Source organism: Scomber japonicus, chromosome 3 (genome assembly GCF_027409825.1).
Source record: "Scomber japonicus isolate fScoJap1 chromosome 3, fScoJap1.pri, whole genome shotgun sequence".
In the NCBI taxonomy this organism is placed as follows: Eukaryota; Metazoa; Chordata; class Actinopteri; order Scombriformes; family Scombridae; genus Scomber; species Scomber japonicus.
The window spans coordinates 36,680,509-36,704,729 of NC_070580.1; the positions used below are offsets into that span (position 1 = coordinate 36,680,509).

The 24,221-nt window shown below is 39.0% G+C and overlaps 1 protein-coding gene across 1 annotated transcript in view; it reads right to left on the reverse strand.

Moving 5' to 3' along the window:
- Positions 1-24,221, reverse strand: part of mmp24 (matrix metallopeptidase 24) — a 69,142-nt gene that overhangs the window by 5,150 nt on the left and 39,771 nt on the right. The window contains exons 6-9 of the mRNA XM_053315840.1: positions 17,966-18,127; positions 15,924-16,138; positions 7,211-7,349; positions 1,834-2,100 (exon numbers count right to left, since the gene is read on the reverse strand). Coding sequence (XP_053171815.1) covers positions 1,834-2,100; positions 7,211-7,349; positions 15,924-16,138; positions 17,966-18,127 — 783 coding nt within the window. The remainder of the gene's footprint in view (positions 1-1,833; positions 2,101-7,210; positions 7,350-15,923; positions 16,139-17,965; positions 18,128-24,221) is intronic.

Below are 24,221 nucleotides of genomic sequence, written 5' to 3' on the forward strand. Positions count from 1 at the left end.
AAACACTGAAACAGACCCTGCAACCTTTTCACAGTGAGATTCATAACTCATAATGACAATAATCGTTAGTTGCAGCCTTAAATATCAGATGTCTGCAGCTTTAACACACACACACACACACACTCACTTGAAAGTCCCTGCAGGACAGCTTCTCATCTAACACCAGGACACCACACCCAGCCAACCATGTCACCGCCTCTGATCTCACACACACACACACACACACACACACAGCTCTGACTCTGGTGTTGTCGACTCCCTCAGAGGCAGCCACAAGGTCATGAGTTCACGATCCAACAAGCAGAAGTGATGATGGGCAGTTTTTTCTTCTAGGGGACGCTGTGTGTGTGTGTGTGTGTGTGTGTGTGTGTGTGTGTGTGTGTGTGTGTGTGTGTGTGTCTGGCACGTTTACTTGAGGCATGTTATGTTGCTGTAACATAAACACTGTGTTGAGAACGTGTCTGTCTGGTCTGTGCTGCAGCTTCAGTGACTGACTGGTTAACTCACTGACTTCTTGTCTCATTATTTAAAACTCTGGATTTTTTCTCTTGAGCTCACTTTGTTGAAAGATAAAAAATAGAAATTAAAACAATTTATTCTGCGTTTGAAATGTAGATGGATTCAATTTTATAGCAGAAAGTAGGTTTGGAGTTCAGAAATCAGCTCCAGCATCTGCAGCACAGTGGAGCATTCAGATATTTCCCTCAGGAGTTGGTGGAGAGCAAAAACAGAGCTAAAAGAGAGAGACTACTGGACTTACATTCAGCAGGTGGACAGAAACATGATGAGCTAATGAATGATAATGTTGATCAGTAACTGCTGGATGTGGAAATTAGGGCTGTACTAACAAATCAATAAGATTATTTAGTGTTGGAAATGAATTTCATTATTGATTCGTTGTGTTGCATGATTAATGCGCCACTCTCTATGTGGCGGAGCGCTTTACTTCACCTGCAGACAGAACTGAGCGGAGCCGCTATCAGCAGAGGTGGAGAAAATGATCCGACTGAAATCTTCTAAACTGTGGGAGCAGTTTATGCTACATAAAACTAGAAAGCGTGTGCAGTATGTTGCCATTGAAGTTAGCACAGAGCTAACGAGAAGTTATCTTCTTGGCCAGTGGAAGTCTCTGGTGTGCAGAGAGAGCATGCTAAGTGTGCTTTCATCGGGCCAGCAGATTAAAAACTGTATACTGTGAAACACAACTGTGATTGTCTTAATGAACCTCTTTGGCGAGGGCTGGAATATAACAGACTTTCATTTAAATGTTACAGTGCTGCACTGTAGGTGTAACTGCAACCTGACCCGGGTCACCTCTCCTGTCTCACTTACTTTATTTCCCTTTTTTTCTTACTGTCCACTTTGCTGCTGTAACATATTACATTTCCCCATTGTGGTACTAATAAAGGATTATCTTATCTTACCTGCTATGGTTAACAAGGTTGTGAAGTTTGAGCTAAAATAACGAGCTGATACAAATAAAGAAAGGTTGACGTGAGAAACATGCATTGAGAAATACAAGTTAATTTTCCATAAGGGAAGCACAACCTTTGTGCTAGATTTGGAAGGAAGACACAAAGGGAAGAACCACAGAGCTGAACACAAGAGTTGTGATATCAAGACTCCAGCAGAAAAATGGTCAAATCAAAAATGTTCAACAATGAAATGCTGTGGATCAGACTATGTAGTTCTGGAGATCTGGAGTTTAAATTTACCATCATGTAATACAGGAAATGTGGTCATTAAGTAGACCTCTAAGATACTTAACTAACACCCTGTATACCACAGCTGAGTGGATATTGGCACTTTGAGTGATTGAAGGCAGATACTCACATCCCTCCCTGCTGATGAAGGCCCCCTGCGGAGCGTCCGGTACTCCCTTCCACACAGTGATGGGTTTGGGATATCCCGGGTCAGCCGTGCGCTTCTCCTCGTTGTAGCGCCAGTACTGGTCCCCTTTGAAGAAGTAGGTTTTCCCGACCGGCTCCCAACGCAGCGCCGTGTCGATGCCGTCTTTGGGGAGGCAGCTGCCCAGCTCCACCAGGCTGTGAGGGTAACCCGGCTCGGCCGTGACTTCCTTAAACACCCAGTACTTATCGCCTGGAAGATGTGAGAAGAAATGAGTCAGCACTTAAATGATAATACACATATTTTCAGTTCTATTATCTATTATATATAAATATATATATATATCACATATTTAAAACCTGTGAGAACTCAGATATCACTCCGGTTATACTACAAAGAACTTTCATTTTGTGTTGATGTAAGCGCCCCCTGTGCTTCCACAAATAAAAACTGCATTTCCCATGAGCACCACTGCCTTGTACCATAAAATCTTGGCTACCACGTTCATTTGTTTTGGAAGCAAGTAAAAGAAACATGCAACTTTTTAAAAATATTTTTTTATAAGATGAATAATTGTAATATGATTATGGTGAAACAAAGTGAATTTTAGTACTGTTCATACAGCTGGGTTACATGTCAGGCTGCTTTCATACCAAATCTGGAAATGCAGCACCTTCCTGCAGGGTTGAATTTATTTGTACTTTCAAACGTAAAAATCAGAAAGTAACATTTTATTTCTCAGATTCACTCTTTTGTTCTCGCTACACCTCCTCTCTCTCTCTCCCCCTCTCCCTCTCCCTCTCTCTCTCTCTCTCTCTCTCTCTCTCTCTCTCTCTCTCTCTCTCTCTCTCTCTCTCTCTCTCTCTCTCTCAGCTGATAACAAGTCTACCTTGACGTACATGCTACATGTAATGTTCACTCTCCTGGTCTGCGTGCCCTAAATCACTTTGTCTGATTTCGTGGGGAATCTGACCTCATGGCACATTTAGAATAACTTTATAGAAACAGCCAATATTCTCACTGATGGTCTCTCTGCTTATGTAGGTCACATAGAGGCATCATGATGAGACTGTTTTATAACCAGTTAAAAAGGTCTTTGGAGTAACTCTGAAGTCTTCCTTACCTGTCTTACTATTTATAAGTAATTATCTAATGTTTGAAATCCCAGATCCACATTATTACCAAAATCCAATCAACTGTTCTTTGGCACAAATCTGATCTGTCTGCTAAGTTTAGAGGAAATGTGTTAACAGGTTCACAGGAGACAAAATAAAAGAGACAAAAACATGTCAAAACATAAAAATAGCCTGTATAAATTAAAGTTGAATTCACTGAAACTAAATACTAAAACACACTAGCTTCCATTACTGTTATTATATTTAGATTAAATACATTATCTGCAGCTGTTTTTGGAAGGAAGCAAAAAACACACAAGAGATAAAATACAGGTTGTTAAATCATAGCAATACTCCATAAAAACTCTTTATCAGCTTATTAAATTAGCTAAACAGTCTGTTCTTATCCAACAGGAACAATAAAGATTAAAACAAAGATTAAAAGAATCCTTATTTTATCCTTTTTCAGACATTAACAGCTTTCCTTCAGGCAGCTGTAAGGAAGCTTGACTCAGCATTAAGATACACGGTGCTGGAAGATGCTGTGAAGCTTTTATCATTATAATAACTCACAGAACTGTGTGTGTCTCCTGTGTCTGTGCACTGAAGAGTTACATACAAAAAATGCTATTTACTGTTGCATATTAAAGAATGGTGTGTAAGATTTAGGGGCATCTATTGGCAGAAATGGAATATAATACTCATAAGTATGTTTTCATTGGTGTGTAATCACCTGAAAATAAGAATCACTGTATTTTACTTTAGAATCAGTTACATGAGGAGCCCACCGTGCTTCTACAGTAGTCCAGAACAGGCAAACCAAACACTTGTAAAGAGGGATTTTTGCAGCAGCTGTTAGGTTCTCCTGCACATGTGGAAGAGGAGAGGAAGGGTATTTTATAGGTTGCAGTATAAAGCCTCACTGCTAGATACCACTAAGTCTTATGCGCTGCGCCTTCAAGGAAAATCATATTTTATTTCATAGTTTTGGGCACCACTTCTACTGGTAATCTGGATTTATTGTTACAGTCTGGAATATTAAAAAGGAAACAACAGATTCTGGGTGTTTGAGGACAAAACATTTGACAAATCTGGCCCTTTGAAAATGTGTGAAAACCAAAAACAGTGGGCCTTAAAGGTCAGTAGTAGATCTCATGAGACTATGAACATTTGTGTTTCAGAACCATTACACCTCAAGCTGGTACCTGTGTGTGTTCCTGCTGTGCATGAAAAGATCCCTTTTTGTTGCAAAAATGCATTTAGAGGTTCAACTGAAGCTAATGCGCAGCTTCAGAAATAAATCAAATCAACCATGTGTCCTCCAAAGTCAGCGTCCTTACTGTAAAACTTTGCTTTTGTGCCTCTGACCGTTTTTATCTGCTGAGCTGCAGCAAAGAGATCTTTATATTAAAAATAGACTTTAACTCAGACTGCTTAAATCTCATATTAGCTTTTTATGCATTAATGTATGCACAGAAATATGCGTGTTGATTTTAATCCCCATTATCTATTGATATCTATTGAATTACATCTATTAACAATTATATATCTATTGAAAGTGTTTTAAGAAGGGGTCTCTCTCAGTTTTGACAGCAGCTAACAGTGCTTTCAGTGTAGATATGAGTGTGTGAATGTTGTTTTAACAGAGAAAAATGGAGACGTATCTTTTGAAGATAGAAGATAAAAGTTAGATACGCATTCATAGCACAAAGAAAGCATGAAGCTTTAATTAATTTTGAATGAGTTAATCTAAAGTCTTCCAGTCTCTGGATGATTGGTAGTGCTGTCTGATGATGTGCACACCACCTTCAACAAGCTCCCGACCATCCAAATGGTTTTTACCTCTCAACTAGAAACGCTAAAAGTATTACCTGCAACCAAAACAGCCTCAAACACACTGACAAACAACAAATCCTTCCTCTCATTCTGTGTGTGTGTGTGTGTGTCTCAGAGTGTATGTGTGTGTGTGTGTGTGTGTGTGTGTGTGTGTGTGTGTGTGTATATGTGTGTGTGTGTGTGTGTGTATGTGTCTCAGAGTGTGTGTGTGTGTGTGTGTTTGTATGTGTCTCAGTGTGTGTGACGGCAGCTGAGAGCTCTGAGAGAGCAAAGCTATTAATATCTGCTCCTGGCTCGCCGCGATAGCAGGACACTCCTTCAGAAGATGTGTGTGTGTGTGTGTGTTTCCGTGTGTGTGTGTGTATGTGTGTTAGGGAGAAAGTGAGAAAGAGTGAGTTAAAGAGACAGAGAGAGAGAGAGAGGTGGAAACAGAAAGAGGTAGAGATGAGTGAGTCCAGTCAGCAGGCAGGGGATGAGGGAGGTTTCATACATAGACTGAAATTCTATTACTTTAGGCCGGCTGCTCCCCGCCGCCTCACCATTCTCTATTTCACACTTTATTAAATATATTTTCAGGAGGAGGAGGAGGGGAGCGCGGAGAGTCGGACAGAGTCTAATAACACTGGAGCAGATGGTAGACGCAGATTTGAACACCCTCGTTGTGATTTTGCGTTGAGTTTTTCCCGATGAAGATTGTGAGATAAAAAATGTGTTGATTTTGAAGCAGCTTTGCAAGATCGTGCTTACGTATACATACACATACAAAAAACCTTAAAACCCCAAAATGCTATGGGCCTCATGCATGAAGCACTCATACAATCAGACTTGTTATTAAGAGGCATGTACAAGTCTAACTGCTAATGTTTATGCTCATTATTGATTGTTTGGTCAGATAATGGTGAAAAATGCCCCAAATGACTGAAATGTACTGAAATGTCTTCTTTTATCCACAACTCAAACATATTAAGCTAAGTGTCATACAGGATTCAATAAATCAGAATTTGAGAAGCTGGAGTCAGAAAATGTTGACATTAAAAAAAAAGACTCCAAACATTCAATCAATTATCCAAATAGCTGACGATTAATGAACAACTAATTGATTTTAGTAAATGTGGTTTTCATCAGTTTTCTTGTACTCGGAATATTTTCTCAAAGGTAAAAAGGAAAATTACAAAGTCAGACGAGTCATAAACAGATGTGGAGAAAAACACATTTGACTGAGAATTATAATGTCTTAATCTGAATTAATTTAGAGTTGAAATATTATTTATCTATTATTTATTGTGTAGATGTTCTTTATTTTATTATACATTTATATATGTTGTTATTTTTTCGCTATAAATACCGGGACCTCTTTCATCTATCTACATGGCTGGAATGACTTTTAAAAAACCTTTAAAAGTATTTATTTTATTGTATTGTGTTTCTTGCTTAATATTTAAATCTGTATGTATATATAATGTATAAAGGCTATGCACAGCTGTAAAAGGAAAAATAAATTAATTGTATGAAAATGTGTATATTGTACCATTGTTGATAAAAACTAATTTAATATTAATATAACATTGTCTCCTCTAATATCTCTGCGACTGTCACATGACCACATCATAAATAAACCATGTCGTTTTTTATCATCTAACGTCATGTCAAACGTTCTCTTTTTATTTCCGTCACAGTGCCGCTGCTCTGATGGATTCATTTTTTCTAAATGTTTCAGCTCCTCTAATGCGACGGCTGACATTGATAAATGTGTGATTATCTGCTGATTCTCTGAATGAAACTTGACCACAGATGGAGCAGAACAAGAAGCCTGTTACTGATGATGATGATGATGATGAAGGTGACATTCATCAGCCTAGAACCAAGATTTACTAGTTTAGAGTTTATTGAATCTGACTTAAAGCAGTTTCATGAGACTTTTAGAGGAATGTGAAAACGTTGCTGCCCAGCCAGTTGCTTTTTAATGTGATATTAAGTAATGTCTGACTAATTAACCCCGACGAGCTCCGAGGCAGGTGACAGAAACATAGTACCGGTAACAGAGACATTTTTCACAACATGGATCGTTTAACTGATTGAACCTGCAAATCAGTGAGCTAAAATAGACTCAAAGGAAACATCTAGATCCAGATAAAGTGAGAAAGATGTCAGTGCCATTTTCTCTTTGTTTGGGTTCTTAAGGAACATGTAGTGATGCCAAAAAGTGTGTGATCCCAGTTCCTCACTCTTAGCACCTTCCTCCATCTGTTAGCACACTGTTGGCACAGTGATACTATTTAGTCAGGGTTTTTTTTTAGCGATGCCAGTTTGACTTGCAAATATGACACAGTTTTAACCATGAGGCCCTAGATCCAGGCTGAGATGTGATGTACTGATGCAAATGTATGATTAGTGGGTTTTTTTCTTCCTACCTTTGAAGAAGACAAATTTTCCATCAGATCTCTCGTACGCTGCGTCGATGCGAGGTGGGAGGCCTTTCCAGAACTGATCGATCTGCATGGGGTAACCCTCCTGCACCTTGTTGTTCCTCAGACGCCAAAACCATCGGTCCTGCAACACAACCAAGTGAAAAGTTGAGTATCACTGTGAGTTACAGGAGAGCCACGAATGAACAAACACATTTTATTGCAATATTCAACCTTCCACTCCTTCTTTTATTCATCAGCGCTCCAAATATTCACCATATATTTTACTTCACTTCTCTAAGTTTGTAAAGCTCACACAACCTGTCCTCCTCGTGGATGTTTTTAACAATGTCAATGTCCAGAATAATATGGGACATTATCTTTATTCTGCAAATTATCTTTGAATATTTGCTCTAATATCTAATAATAGACTTAGTTATTAGACATTACCACTCCCAAACAGTGACCTTGCCATCACAGGAACATTTTTGAGAAATAAACAAACATTTCTTGAAGTTAGAGGTGCTCTGGATTAGGGCTGCACGATATATCGCTTGAGTATCGTCATGGTGATATTCACATTGCAGAGCCTGCGATGTAGGAGGCGAATGAGCTCATCTGATTTTAAGGGTAGCTGACTGATATACACTGCATGTAGACTCTGCGTGTGCTGGTCAGCGATCCACCTATCACATTCGTTCTTTACTCAGTTGCCAAGCAGACTACCCTGACAGCCGCCAATCAACCCCCCCCCATCCCGCACATGGAGTGAGTCGCTGACGCTGCCGGTAACAACAACGATTGTAAAATGAGCAATGAACAAGAGAAAATGAAGACTTGATGCCTAAAAGAAAAGCAACGTTATCTGGAATTATTTCGGTAACACGTGTTCTGTGTCGGCAGTGCCTTTCATCTGTTGCCACAACGAGAGGTAACCTAATTAACTTGTTTGACCATTTCCGTCGGCACCACACAGCTCAGTGTGACGAATGCAAAGCCAGATCTGAATGTCGTCCAAAACAAAAAAAACATTTTGAAGCCTTTGTTAGTTGTGTTACCTCTCGTTGTGGCAACAGATGAAAGGAACTGCCGACACAGAACACGTGTTTTAATATCGCAATATATATCACAGGGTTGAAAAAAATTGCAATGTTCGTTTTTTACAATATCGTGCAGCCCTACTCTGGAGAGAAAATCTCAGCAACACTTTATTTCACAGGTCTCATAGTTTCCTATAATTCCCTAAAAAGAACATGTAATTGTGAAGGTTAAATGGACCAATTACAGAGAAAATGGACGAGACACTCCAGCTCCAGAGGCGACAATGAAAAACAAACAAAGTTAAGGAGTAAAGTGGTTAGAAATTATTAAAGGGGATATATTCTGCTCTTTATTTATATTCTGTGTCTCTACTGGAATATCTTTGCATGATTTCCAGTTAAAAATTCCTTATTTATCTTCTACTGGTCCTTCATGCAGCCGCTCAGTTCAGTCTGTATGAAACTTAGAGTTTTCACTTGCAGGCAGCATTTCTACACACGTTCAACTCAAGTTCAACTTTGTCCGTACTTAACATCCAACATTAGAACAGGACTTCAGTAAATGTACTTAGTTACACCCCACCAATGGGGATAGGAATAATGTGGAGAGGAAGGCGTGAAAAAAGAGAGAAATAATGGATGAGAGGAGAAAGAACCGAAGAGACAAAGAGAAAAGAACCAAAGATGAAAATAAGAAAAAGTCAGGTTATGAAAGGTATGTGGAGGAAGTAAAGGAAGGCAGGAGGAAAGTGATGTAAAAACAAAAGAAAAAGAAAGGAAAGGAAAGGAAGCAGAAAAACAAAAAGAGATGAGAGAAGCAAAGAAGAAGGAGGAAGGAGAGGAGGAGAAGAAGGCAAGCATCAATCTTAGCTCATTATCATTTGGCTTCAGTGAATCTAGGACACAGCCAAACACAGTCCCCGCTGAATCTCACACACACACACACACACACACACACACACACACACACACACACACACACACACACACACTATCAGACAGGTGCAGACTCACACAGAGACACAAAGACACACTGACACTCAAAAATGCATGAGCTCTTTCTCTTTGTCTCTCTCTCTCACACACACACACACACACACACACACAGAGACAGACACACACACACACATATACATATACACACACACACACACACACACACACACACTTACACACACCATCTCAAATGATCAAACATCATCCACAGGCCACTAATGCTTTTCTGTCTGAACCCAAACAGAAAAAAAGAAAATCGATGCTTCACATCGAGCAAAACAAACCGTGAGTGTTTCTCACCGAGGAAACATCCCATAATGAGTGTCTCCTTTCAAACGCCCACTGGCTCTCAGTGCTCTTTAGGTCCTAATATGCCCCCCCCCCGTACTGGAGTTAAAGGAAAACGAAATCAGCCTTGTTCTTTTTCTGATCGATGATAATGATGCATTTCTGAAGTCACACAAAAGGTCTTTGGTGTTTCTTTTAGGGTCGTAAACTCCTTCACAGCACAAGTCCAACATCTTCATACAGTAAGTGTCGCTGCACTCTGAGGAGACCGAAAAGGAAAGATAAAACATACCACTCTTTTCTTTTTAGACAGTTTAGGAAATGTCCATCAAAGTCCTGAAGATATTTCATGTATTCACAAAATCACTTAAAACAATTCTCTTTCTTTTATCTACAATTAATTTTTTTTTTATTGATTAATCTGCTTAATATGCAATAATTTTTCAGAGTCAAGCATCTTTAAATTGACCAACAGTCCAAAATACAAATATATTCATTTTATCATCATCATCTCTCAGAATCTGATATTTTTACTTAAAAAATTACTAAAATAATATTTCAATTATCAATATAGCTGCAGATTAATTTTCTGTCAATCGATTAATTGATTAATTGTTGCAGCTCTACATGTGATTATAATAATAACAGTGAGTAACTGTAAATTAATATATATTAACAGCTATAACTGACTTTTACTTTATATGTAAATAAAACTTTAAACACATGATGCAAAAGAAAAAGATGCAGGACAAATTCACTGCTACCTATTTTTTGTATTTTGTATGATTTGTGGGGATTTCTACTTTTATATATAAACAGTGAGCGATAAGACTGTCACAATAATTACCTTATTGACACCTTGTACAATAGTATAATTATCAGCATCATCATGTCTACATATGGATGAATAAATAACTCTCCAACCATAATGGTAGTCTGTGTTTTACACAAGAGTAGCAGCCACTCTCTAATCCCCTCTTACATTATAATGCTATTATATAATCATTATATCAGTGGTTTAAAATCATCTTCAAATGACAATAATATCGTTTATCGTGATTACTTCAGAGACAATATATCGTCAAATAGAAGTAGTTATTGTGACAGGTCTATTGATATGATGTGGGGTGATATGTTGGAGAGTTCCTGTGTTAAACAGTCCAGACCATCACAATTATGAACCTGAGCCAACTGACCCACAAGGACACCAATAAAATATTTTGTCTTTCTACTCAGCTCTATACCAAAGTACACACCTGCATGCTTCTGAGCAGGTAATGAGTCTTGAGTTTGAAAAGAGCTGATCTACACAGAATGTGTATATATTCTCTATGTACACCTGTTCTATAGTCTGTGCTTTAACACTGAACCAGAGTTAGTGTCCGCAGCATATCTGGGGGATAGGGGACAAAATGATTCGGCTCTTCTAGACATTCAAAATGTGATCAGATTGAATGGCTCAAATTCAGAAAGGGACCCTAAAAAAAGTTTACACACGTCTCTTTCACAATGTAAGTCTATGGGAAAAAGTCTTTTTGGGCCAAATCACAGCTGACATCAACACTTTATGTAACACTTGTGCCAAAACATTGTCAAAATTCAGGGTTTCTACTGGTCTGTAATGCGATAAATTGGCCACGCACACTTTTTTTTTTTTTCGTGGCGTCCAAAACATTTTGCCTTGTAACAGTAGACCAATAAAATTGATGAGTAGTTCACAGAGGTCCAATGAAATTGTGTGATAAATCAAGCACGCTTTATTATTGTAAATCAGTCATTTGTACTCATTCTCATCAACCTGGAAAATACTCGAAGAAAAGCATATGATGCGGCTGTTACGTACTTTATTATTTTTTCACTTTGCTTCATGGTTGATACACGTTGTCGTCCGACTCGTTCATAGGAGAGAACAGGAGAGTTCACTCAGTAGGTAAGTTTTAATTCAAAGCAAGACGTACAATGACAGGTGCCAACGAGGTAGATTACTCCAGTAAAAGTAAGACTTAGTTTAATGACTTAGAAGTCGCCAAATTACTTACTTTAACGAATTTCGTTAGTTTATATAATGCAGATTTGTAAAATATTACTTTTATGAGGGTCACAGTCACAGACTGTAGAAACTTAGCATTTCATAATTGTGATAGCAGCGGTGCAGCAGATGTATTGAAGTCCATGCAGCACGCTGTATGCAAACTAATATTAAGCATATATCCTATTCATTACAATGTCCATGGACATAAATTGAGTTCTTTTGCCTTAATAATGATAAAATAGGCCTAATACACAATAACTGCGTGATGGCTGTCAGGCATCGCCAGACCAACCATAGCTAATATCTCATATTACAACGTGGGACACCTGAGGCTTAAAATCCGGCGCGGCTTGTACAAGTACAAAATTGATTTTCTTTCTAAAATTAGAGCATGCGGCTTTTAATCAGGTGCGCTCTGTAGTCCGGAATTTGCGGTAATTACAATCAGCTATTCAGTGTTTTAAGGTACCTAAAAGCAGGGAATCTTTTAAAGCTGAAAATCTGAAAGAGACAGGAACTGTATGCAAACTTTAAATATTTTCTTATTTATCGCAAGTCATATCGTCATCGCAATATTGAACAGTGTGATCGCACATCGCACATTTTGCTGATATCGTGCAGGCCTAGTTTCTACCCCAAATTTGACACATTGCAGGATGAAAAAGCCTCTGAAATATCATTTATTTCAACACAAGACACTAAATCTCTTCATTTCTAAGCTGTAATCCACCACACTTCTTTTAAAGTAAAAACTCTTTTAAATCAAAGCTTTTGGAGAATTACTCTGCTCTCATGTTTGTCTCAAACTCCCCCAACCATGAAGTTAATTCAGATTGGAAACAGGGTGTTTGCATCTGTCTTATATTTTCTATCTGGCTGAAGAACTTTCAGAATATAAAGTCGACAGGAGATGTGTTCACTGAACATTAACTGTAAATAAAAGCTTTAATAAATGTAAATGTTTGATTACATGCTCGCCAGCGCTCATTCTGTCTTAATGAGGAGTTAAAAGGTCTGTACAAATGTGTGTATCAACATTATTTCAACAGAATAGAGACAAAGAGAAGCAACGAGGGAAAACAGTAAAATAATTGACAGTACATCTGTTTACCTCAGAGAGACAAACAGAAACAGTCTTTTCCTCCGACTATCTTTACAGTAACATCAGTCTATAAGTCAGCTTCTGGCCATCGGGGCTAAAGAGAAAAAGATAATTACATCCTGTAATTAGGTTCAAACAGAGTCAAACCAATTACGGAGCTGATGAAATGTATTATTTGAGCTCTGCGTTCAGAGTGTAAGAAGTCATTAAGTGTTTGACAGCAGCTCTGAATCTTAGCTCTTCAGATTATGACAGAGAATCTGGTTTTAACAAACCACACAGGAATACACGACATCTGGGAAAACACTGCCTCCTATTCTCTTTCTTTCCTTTTTTACTCTGATTAGCTGGAAGTATGAATAGTACAGTTTGTATTGTTTCTGTTGCTGCCGTGGAGGCTGAAAATAATCCCTTTAAGAGATAATTCACTCTCCCACCTTTACCTGAATCACTCCTTCTCTAAATTGTTTCATCATCTTTCCTCCACTCATATGAACAGATGTTACAAGTGTTTTTTTATGACAGACTAATAACTGGAATAGGAAACAAGTTTCTACTTTGTTATAATCAGTTATCAGTCATTGTGTGACAGCCCAGACAAAGGACTGATTTATTTAATATAACCAACCTTTTTGTTGGTAACCACACAGAGGGTCCAAAAAGAAGCACAAATAATCACAAACAACCCAAAGCAATTTAAGAGATGATTCACATCTTCCACGTTTACCTAAATCACTCTGTCATCATCATATCCATCACCACATTTTAACTGTTTGCTCCAAACTGTCTTGTCTTTTACAGGAACATATGTGCATATTTTAAAGGATCGATATTGTTGTCCAAGATAAAGCCGATAAAACATCAGTCCTTTGATTACTGTCGTCTACTTTAATCCACCTGCTCATGTTTCAGTCCTCACAGCAGCCTGCAGTTTCCACACAGCAGACAGCAAAGCTACTACAAGTCTTAAAAATCTTATTAAGGGAGCCATAACTTCCAAAAGCACACTTATTAGAGGGCCTGAACTAAGTGACTGAGACCATAATGACTCGTTGAAAACAATGATTGATTTAGTACTTTAAAGAGAAGTTGAGGCTTTCTCAACAGGACTCAGTTGGAGCAGCTGGCAGCCGTCTGTGACACTTAAAGGGGCTTCAGCATCCAGATGTGGTAGGTGCTGCTCGATAGTGAGACAACAGCAAAATCCTCACATCATCATATTGAGTAAAAGGACAGAAAGACAGACAGATGGAAAAGAGAGACAGATGGGGGAAAAACAGACAGATGGGAAACAGACTGAGACAGACAGGAAGAGAGGTGAATGAGACAATTTAGGCAGTTTGGCGGCTAGATGAGAATCCACTAGAGACAGAGAGGTATGAACAGGTGAGCAGAAAGAGAAGTGAAAGAAAGAAAAAGAAAGAGAGAAAGACAAGAAAAAAGAAAGAAAGAAAGACAAGCTTATGACCTTTTGTAACATTTAGTTTAACGATCAGAAACGTCAAATTTCTCTTCCTCTTTTCAGTGCGTAACTCTCTCTCTCTTACACACACACACACACACACACACACACGTATAATATCTCCCTGTTTGACATACACACACACACAGTAGCTGGCGGCAGCATATTTTACATGAACACATGAGCATCTCATCATGTAAAGGCCTTCTGCGTGTATGTGTGTGTGTGTGTGTGTGTGTGTGTGTGTGTGTGTGTGTGTGTGTGTGTGTGTTTTGTCATGATAGCGGTAATAAAGCTGCATCAGTGTGTTACTAACGACACTGCAGGCATATGTCTAGTGATCAGAGGCTGGATGGTACCATATGCCACTGGGCTGAATCTTTCATCTGAGGAGCCTCACAGTCCTATCAGAGCACACATTTTAAGCCCTGGCAGCTCCGGCGGGAATCGAACCTGTGAAAAAAAAGCTGCCAGCGTTGGAGAGACCAGTTCGGCCGTACCTCTCTCACAGCCGCTCAGGCCCCCTCGTCCTCTCCACTTAATGTTCAATTAAGCTTTATCTAAATCCCCCGGTGTCACCCTGTTTTATATAGCAACCCACGGCCGTATGACTCACCGTCTGTCGCAGCTAACACCCGTTAATTACACACAGAACAGAACAGGAGCTTCTCCTCCAAACACGATTATCTGCCGTCCAGCTTTAGCAGGAAAATGCAGCCTGGATTCTTTTACAATATAAGATTTTAACTTATTTGATTTTCCTGTTGGATGCACTGACCCCTAAACCAACCTCGTCTGCTTCTCCTTCAGTGTTTTTCCAGCTTTTCCTGCATTTTCTGCAATTACCGACAAATGAGCATATCAAGAGCATTACCAGAGCTATTTCTGTCCACGCTGATACATTTGAGTGCTGGAACATCTGCTGCAGAAAAGTATCACGGCTAAAATAAATTTCACTGACAGTAAATATCCTGGCTTGTTGATTTTTCTTCTCCCAGATCACAGTTCATTTCTCTGAACTGTGCACAGAAGTCATACAAGTGTTACCTAAAGAGTAAAGAAATACCTAAAAATGTTATTAATTACCAAATATGGTAAATAAATATGTCATATAGTCATAATCCAGTTCAATGCTCAGTATAATTAATTAATAAGAGCTACACTGGTCACAACCATATTTAATAAGCTATCATCTGATTTATAGAGATAAATGTAACAGTTAATGGTGATAATGAGTTTAGGTGACATTGCCGAGCCTTAATGTGACATAAATAAGAAATTGACAGACATAAAGGCTGCTGAAATGAATGCTCTGCATACTGAAGGTGTTCCAGTAGCAACCAGCAGCCTGGATCTAGTCAATTTTCAAAATAAAACACCAACTCCTGATAATTTTTCAGCAGCAGGAGTCCTGAGAGTCCTGCTTCACCTTCAAAATGACACAGCTGTATTGTTTCTAGTTGTTCTGAATCAGTGCTCAGGGGTTCATTGAGCCACAAATTCAATAATCCAGTTGTAATAATTACTCTGAAACATAATCTAACTTTTATTAACTGATATTCATGCATATTTTTATGTTCCTCAAATGGAAAACTTATGCTATCCTTTAGTTGTGAACAGTGAAAATCCCACAAATCAATGAGTACTAACAAAATAAGAGCAAATCGTAGACGAATGAAAATAAGAGGGAGTGTGTTCATATATGGCTTCTTGCATGAGGTCCAATGTCTCATAATGTCTCAGTTATCAATCAGTACAGATAATGAATGGATGACTTTCAAGCCTGTGTCTCCGCTTACCTTGAAGACGAACATCTCTCGTCTGAAGAAGGCCACGGTGTTGAAGTTGCCGTCACAGATGTTGGGTTTGCCGTTGCCGGGCAGCGCGGGTCGGTCGCCGGGCGGACGCGCCGGTCGAGAATGACGGTCATGCTTGCGTTCGGAGGTGGAGTGCGTCCGTCGAGAAGGTAAGGTGGGTAACGGCCTGGTGGGCTCCAGCATGGCTGTGGGGATTCCTGGTGGAAAAACACATGAATCATTCCACTGTGGGGATTTATTTCAGTTTGTTTTTCTGGTTACATGAGGCGATTCAGTTTGGTTGGGAACACAAAGATCCACAACAACATGAGTCACACTGTTATTGACTGATTTTAGTTGTGTAAACACAAGTTTTTATGTAACATCTTCAGAGACGCCACACGAAGAGATCGACAACATGAGTAATTTTTCTGTGATTCATTTTCAGGTGCAATCATTTCTTGCTGAGTACAGAGCACAGTGCTGAAGCTGGACAGATAAAAGGAGAAGCATTCAGAGTCAGAGTTTGTTTCCATAGTATGACGCACCAATAATTTTCTTCTAAAGCCACAAACAACAGGCTTTAATCGTAAATGATTTATATATAAAAGACAATTACAGCCCATTCCTGCAGCCTATATTACAAGAAGAACAATAAATCTATCCTCACAAAGCTTGCTGCTCTTTTTGTTGGATGAATAGAAACCTGCACACCAGCATTTTGAAATAAAGCCCTTCACTGAGAGTGGATGGTTGGTATTTTCAGGTGCCTGAGAGACAGAGCAGCGAGGCAAAAAGGATGAACTCACAGCAGATAAAATAACAGGCTTTGTTATCCACACTGAACACAAGCACAGTGGAAAAATACTGTTGACCGCACTGTTTCAGCCAGTTTTCCCTTCCGATGTTGACTCAAAATGTCACCCGTGTGTCATGACCTTTAAAGTTAAGATCCTTCTTTTATTCTGAAGGAAAAAGATAACCTTCCTGCTATGAACCTCACAATAAACTAAACCAGATGAATAAATGCAACAGATTCTGCACATAGTTATCAATACAAATGAAATGATTAATGTTCTTGGAAAGACTTTCTTTTTCTTGCCTCTGACAATAAATGTTACAATACATTACAACAAAAGCTGTCATGATTATTTCAGAGGAGACAGAAAGCGTGTCAGGAAATGTGTCGGCTGCTGACAGGCCATCGCTCTTCTTTGTTCTGTTTCAGTAAAAAAAAAAAAAAAAAACAGAGTTTACTGAAATCTTATCTTCTCTGAGATGGAACAAAGTGTCCCTGGTGTCGACACAAAACAACAGACCATAGTTTTAAAAATGTTTCTATTTCCAGGGAAAGGTTATCCAACACTGTTTATTATTAATTATGAGCCTAACACAGATTACGATTAATATAAATTGCTGCTGGACACTGGATAACAGTTCTTCATAATTCAGACGCACTCTGAGCTTAATGATTAATAATTAATATTCAAGGTGCGTTCTTGCTTTTGCATGTTTTTGCTTTCAGGGCTCAAGTGAAGTCAAGCGTTCAGGCCGTCACAGTTTCACAGCAGGCGAGGCCAAAATTTAAAGTTATAATCCTTAAAGGTGATGTATCATGGACATTTCCAGCTCTATATCTATATTCTATTGTTTATCTTCTGTCAGTTCAACCTCTGTCTTTTAGCTCCTGTCTCCTTATGGGACCCAAAATAACTTAAACGACCATGGATATGGAGCGATGGCCATTTGTGGGCATGTGCAACCAATCTGACGGCAGTTTAATGAGGAACTAGAAGTAACGCCTGCTAAAGTCTGAGCAGGCTGGATTTTGACTTTCAGGGAGGATTTTTATATACGTCTTGAAAAAGTTGGCACATTGTAAACATGAGGTGAAAAAACCATCTCATGCATGGAAAACATAAGCAGTGCCCTTCTTCAACTAGTATCAGTATAATTATGACTACTTAAAAGAATATTACTCTGATGAAGGTTTCCTGAATAATAGTTATCTTCAAAATGGTGGAAATGTGTTCTTGGATCCTTACCGTAGATTTTCTGTATGCCCTGCAGGTCGTCCAGAGGCAGTTTGAAGTTGTGTGTGTCCATGTACTGGTAGAAAGGAGCCATGATGGCGCTGGGATCGTTGGAGTGCTCCAAACCCAACGCGTGACCCAACTCATGGACCGCCACCAGGAACAAATCATTACCTAGAGAGAGAGAGAGAGAGAAAACAAACTGATGAGGAGGATCAAGGAGGAGGAGGAAAGGGAAAGAGAAGGGCTTTTTAAGATTATTTCACAGCAGAAATCAAGTGATTAAACAGAAAACAAGAGCCACTTTGTGCTTTTTTTTGTTCAGTTTAAGGAATAAAAACTAACAAAAAAAAACATTCAAAACTCTCAACATGCCCCTCTTGTCTGAACAAAGCCTCCCCAATGTAAACACAATGAAAAAGACCAAAGACACAGCGAAACTGAGCTATAGTTAGTCTGTGATGCTGTTCAGTTATCTTCATGTCCATCTTTACATAAAGGTTAAGGTTTGTATCAAAGTGGTGGAATGACTAAGAGTGGATAAAAAGAACTGGATATTGCTGCACCAGAAAAATCGATATTGGTTTATCACTGATTTATTAATCTGTTTATTTTGCTCTGTACTTGTGTCTCTCAGATTTAGCTATTCTCTTTTCACACACCTTCACACACACTTTTCTGTATGCTGCCGTTCCTGTCATCCCTCTCCTCCTCTTTTTTTTATCTCTTTCTGTCACTGCAGCCCTCCCTCCACCAGCCTTTATCTCTCCCCTCCCTGCGCATCCCTTTCTTCCATGTCGCAGGAAAAGATAAAGATGATTTTACAGCACAAGACGTTCACTTCATGTACCACGTCTTGAGGGAATTCCCAGCAGGCTCTCTCTCTCTGTCTGCCTCTCCCCTTGTGGTTGGTCTATAGTCTGACTTGGCTCCCCGCGGCGACGATAACGGCTTCTTCTATCATGTTCTCCCCTGTAGTCGTCTGCGCACCAGTGATAAAGATGATGTTTGATATTGCTGCAATGAAACCTGTCTCTCAAGCAATCCCAGTTTGACATGTCCACAGAGTCTGCTAGGTTCCACTCGGGTGGTAGTCCCGCTGAAACATTCATTTTTAACACAAATGTGTATAAGTGGCATCTGAAATTAACTTTCTGGCTTATCTGCTAAGCACTGGTATAAAAGTAAAGAAGAAACAAATGGTTGGTTTATCATTTTAGATATAATTGTGGATGTATGACCACTGCTTTGACCCTGTAATTGTGTCCTGAGGAACACTTTCATTGATTACATTAAAGGGTCTGGTGGTCTTCAGGTTCCTGGCTCCAAATAAGGCAGGACGTGGTGAGCCAGCAAATACTTTATGGCTTAAGGCCCAAATTTCCTTTGTCACGGGGATGTGTGACTGTTTGTATGACGTGTATGTCAAATAAATTATTAAAATATTTAATCACGATTAATCACATGATTGTCGTGATTAATCGCTTTTTTTTCCTTTTTTTTCTAAATGTACTTTAAAGGTATATTTTTCAAGTTTTTAATAATCCTATTAACATGGGAGAGGATACATATGCTGCTCTATGCAAATGTATGTTTGTTATTATTGAAACAATTCAGAACAATGAAATAGTGCATGCTCCAAAAATCTGCTATGAGTTACGATATAATTTAGGAACCAGTTACATTCACACACACACACAAAGTCTATCTCTCTTTCCTCACTCACATGCTCACGCTCTCTCACGCACACATGCGCGCCATTGACGAGCAGGAAGAGGTCTCTCTGTATCAGCTGGTATTTGAGACTTGACATACTCCGTAATGTAAATAACTTTGCTCTTATGGATAGAACATCTGGCTTTGGAGCTAAATCTGTTTATTTTATTAGTTTATTTCTCCATGTCTGCTTGTTATCCAAAACGTTACTGCTGCATCGCTTCCGTATTTCCAAACTACAGGCCGGGACAAGGCTCAAACCCAACCTGCACTTGTTAATCGTTCAAAACAATTAAGGGTGGATTAAATGCAAAGACTGAATTTCACTGTTCAAATGTATGTGTGACATGATCTGAATTAGACTACACAGCTGTACCTAATTAAGAGGCCAGTGAGTGTGTATAAGATATGTTTGCAGGCATGTACAACCAGTCTGACATCAGATCGAATGAGGAGGTAGAAGTAACGAGGAGTCAGAGCAGGGTATGTTTGACCAATCATCAACGTTTTCTTTGTCTTATAACACTATAAAAGAGGTACGTTTGTCTTTGTATAGTGAGACAGAGGGACAGTTTGCTTTGTGTCGGTCCTGTCTACTTATTGTACAATAATACCTGTTTAATCCTCAACTCAGCAGTGTTGGGTGTATTATTTATTATTTGTGTTAACTATTTTCAGACAATTTCCACCACACTGGTGCAAAAAATGAACTGTTTTCTTTCCAGCCAAAATCATTAATACACAGCTCATTTTTTGTCATTGTGTTAACCGATCTCCCTTTTTTCAAACCTACATCTAGAAACTGTTCCTGTGTGAAATGTTCTTTTAATTAGGGGACAAGAACAGATTTATTCTGCTCTTGCTCTGTCACTTCTACAATGGATGAAGTCTGTAAATCATGAAAACAAATGGTGGACTGCACTGCCAAAAGAAGCAGCTTAAAAATTTAAAGTTTTAGGGAGTTTTCATAACTGTATTGTTTAGTTCTTCAGTTGCATCGAACCTCAGGAGGCGTTGCACAAAACGGACATAAGGGTCCAGATTTAAATACGCCAGTAAAAATAGCAGCTATGTAAAGTATCTGGTACATTGTAGGAATGTAGCTTTGCCTCCTGACAGCAGACAACCAGGATAAAGACTTTGCATGAGTTTAAGTGTGTATAAGGGCAAAGTCTGACCCACACTTGTTTTAAAAATGTGAAACTGAAATGTCAGAGACTTCAAATGTTACCAGCCAGTGTGGAAGGCAATCTTTAGCAATTTATCCACCAAAGACACATTTTTTTATGGCATTTGAGGTTTAGTGAGAGGTCATTTGAGACCCAGAATTCAAACACTTACAGATGGGTAATGTTTCATTCTGGACACTGGCAGTGTGAGTCTCTCTCTGCCCTTTTCAAGGATTATGTTCTTTCCTCTTGTTTATCTTCAGCTTCTGCATTTTTGGGCTTACTAGAGAGCAAACAGAGTCATGCTGTTTATACATAAACATGACAAACTACATTCATTGATCTTAATGTCTGCGACAGCACTTTGCTTAAAGCAGCAGGGATGCGACGAATGTCATGACCTGGATTTAAGGCGGTATTATTCATCATTCTTGTGGGATTATGAGCTTGTTGGGAGGGGAAAAAAACAAAGAAGGGAAAAGAATAGAATATGAACAACTTTGTGATACAGAGCAACTGTAACAATTACCAGACTGTATGAGGGAGATGTATGTGAAATAATACGTGATTTGCATTATTTTTTGTTATCAACCTCAGTTGTACTGCAAATGTTTGAATAATCAGTGGAGACGCCCCTGAACTGACCTACATTTTGTCTTCTGAATTATTGTGTGTTTATGTGTGCTTAAGTAACTGGTCTACACTGAGCTGATTTCTTAACTGACAGGTCAAAGAGAAACCTGGTTTCTGTAATTGTTGTAAGGAATTAGAGAAACCTGGCTTCCAACAGATGCTTATGACGGTATATATATTATAAAAGGTATAACGGTTTTTTAATCAGTGCACAACAACAGACTGCAGACAGAGAAACCGCAGCACAGAGCAGCTGGATGAAGGGAGAGAGCGATGTGTCTATATAAACCACCTTCTACCGCTGAACATTTGACTGTTAATAACACTTTTCCTGCTTCTTTTATCATGACTTTAACTATTTATTATAACCCTGAAGGACATGCTTTAATAATGCCTCGCGGTCTGTGAGATTTTATGAATAATATGCTGCACTGCTCACTTTATCTCTTTATGTTTTTATTTTATTTGCTTATTTATTCGACTTATGTCTATTTAGTAATTATTTTATGTATGCGTTTTGTACATATATGTTCATTCAGTCTCTCACTGCACTGTCATTCTGCTCCAACATACGCATGCAAAAAATAAATGTAATTATATAATTTTAAAAAGCAGAATCTTCTATCACTAATCAGTTAAAATCTAGTTACTTATCTGCTGCATGTTTATTCAGACAGTAACCAGGTTACAGTGCATGAAGACACATTCCCCAGTTACCCCACTTGACCTGGTTTCGCTGAGTAACCTGGTTACCTGGTGCATGTAAACACTGACTGCCTCTTTTTCACTGTCATTGTACACAGAGTAACACAGGGTGACAGTCTTGTCTCTAAATGACCTAAAAACATTAGCGTGACACAGAGCAGACTGACAGCGCTGTCAGCTGAGGAGAGGAGGAGAGTTTCAGGAGAGAAAATGAACTCAGATTTTAAAACTGAACTAAAACCAGGACACATTTTTTTTTATTATTCTGGCTGTGTGGAAATCTGATTCAGATGTTTTCACATCACAAATGATGATTACGCCAGCTGGATTGTCCTCTAACTGGATGGAGGCATACATTTCTAAACAATGGTCGGGAGGCTATATTGAAGGAATAACCATGAGTAATAATGTCGAGTATCTATAAGAACAAATATACATACAGTACTGTGCAAATGTTTTAGGCAACAGAAGTGAGGATGTTTTCAAAAATCAATTAACTGGATCCAAAACGTAGTAAACAGCAGAAACCTGAATTAAATCAGTATTAGTAGTGAGCTTTGTCTTTAAAACAGCAGCAGTTCTCCTCGGTACACCTGCACACAGTTTTTCAGGTACTCTGCAGGTCGGTTGTTGTTCCTCCATCGCAGAGAAATTGCCACAGCTCTTCTGTGGATTTGGGCGTCTCAGCTGCTTCTGTCTCTTCGTGTAATCCCAGACTGACTCCATGATGTTGAGATCAGGACTCTGTGGGAGCCAAACTATCTGCTGCAGGACTCCTTGTTCTCTTGTTGATGAAGATAGCTCTTTATGACTCTGGATGCATGTTTGGGTTCATTGTCATGCTGCAAGATAACTTTGGGACCAATGAAACACCTCACTGATTATAGAGAAGAATCTAAAGGGCCTAAAACCTTTGCACAGTACTCTGTATATATATATATGAGAAGATGCATGAACCATTAGTGCATGACAGCTTAAAGTACAGGTCCAAGCAGGATTGAAAACATGACAGAACAGAAGACAAATGTTTGTATTATAACTGTTTCAGTCTCTTGTGTCTCTCCTCCAGGTGTTAACAAGCTAAAAACAAAACTGTCCCTCAATTGTGGCAGAAAGAAGAAAACAGCAGGTTTTAAGCTGAGGTGAAAATGTGGCTTGTTTGTCCTCCTGACGCCCTTCTGAAGCTGATACCACGAATTAGTTTTCGTAGCGTCTGAGAACTTTGCCGTGTCACTATCTTGTCTCTAATCTTTCAATTACTGTGCGTGTGTGGAGGGATTTTAGAGATAAAGACCCGCTCGTGACGGTGTGTGCAAGATAACTCAGCAACCGCATATGTGCACAAACACACATATTCCGACACTTACAGATGACTAACTGATGAGTATAAGCTGTATATATTGACTCCATGATGCATTAACATACAAGCATCCTGAGCGGCTTCATATTTCCTGGAACAGTTCATACTGGAGTGAGACTCACACACTGCCTGTAATGTGGTACAGCAAATGTAGAGCTCCTCTGTCAAAGCTAATTCTCTTCTCTCTGCTAAGCTCTCCCCCTCTATCACTCCCTCTCTCTCTCTTCATCTCTCACTCCCTCTATCAACACGTTAGTTATTCAAGCAGAGGGAATCTGGCATAAGTCATTTGTCAAACGGAGATAGAAGAAGAGGGAAAAAAAATAGATGGGGGGGAAAAAAACTATAAAGTCTTTTTTTTCCTCCTCAATTTTTCATCCAATGACTAAACAGCACAGCGCTCAGAGATAAGGGAGTGACGACTGAGGATATCTTCACAGTTCAAGTGTTTCTTTTCTACATACATTCACGCAAAAAATAAACAATTTAATCAGGTGGTATTTCGTTTGTTTACATGAACAACATTCAGGCACAAGAAGCTGCCAAGGTCAAAAGGCTTTAAAGAGACAGGAACTAAAACGGCCTGTTTCAGACAGAGGCTAAACTGAGGGGTTGCATAAAGAACTAGTAGAAGATAAATAAGCATTAACTGGATATCATGTTAAAAAAATTCTAGTAGAGCCCC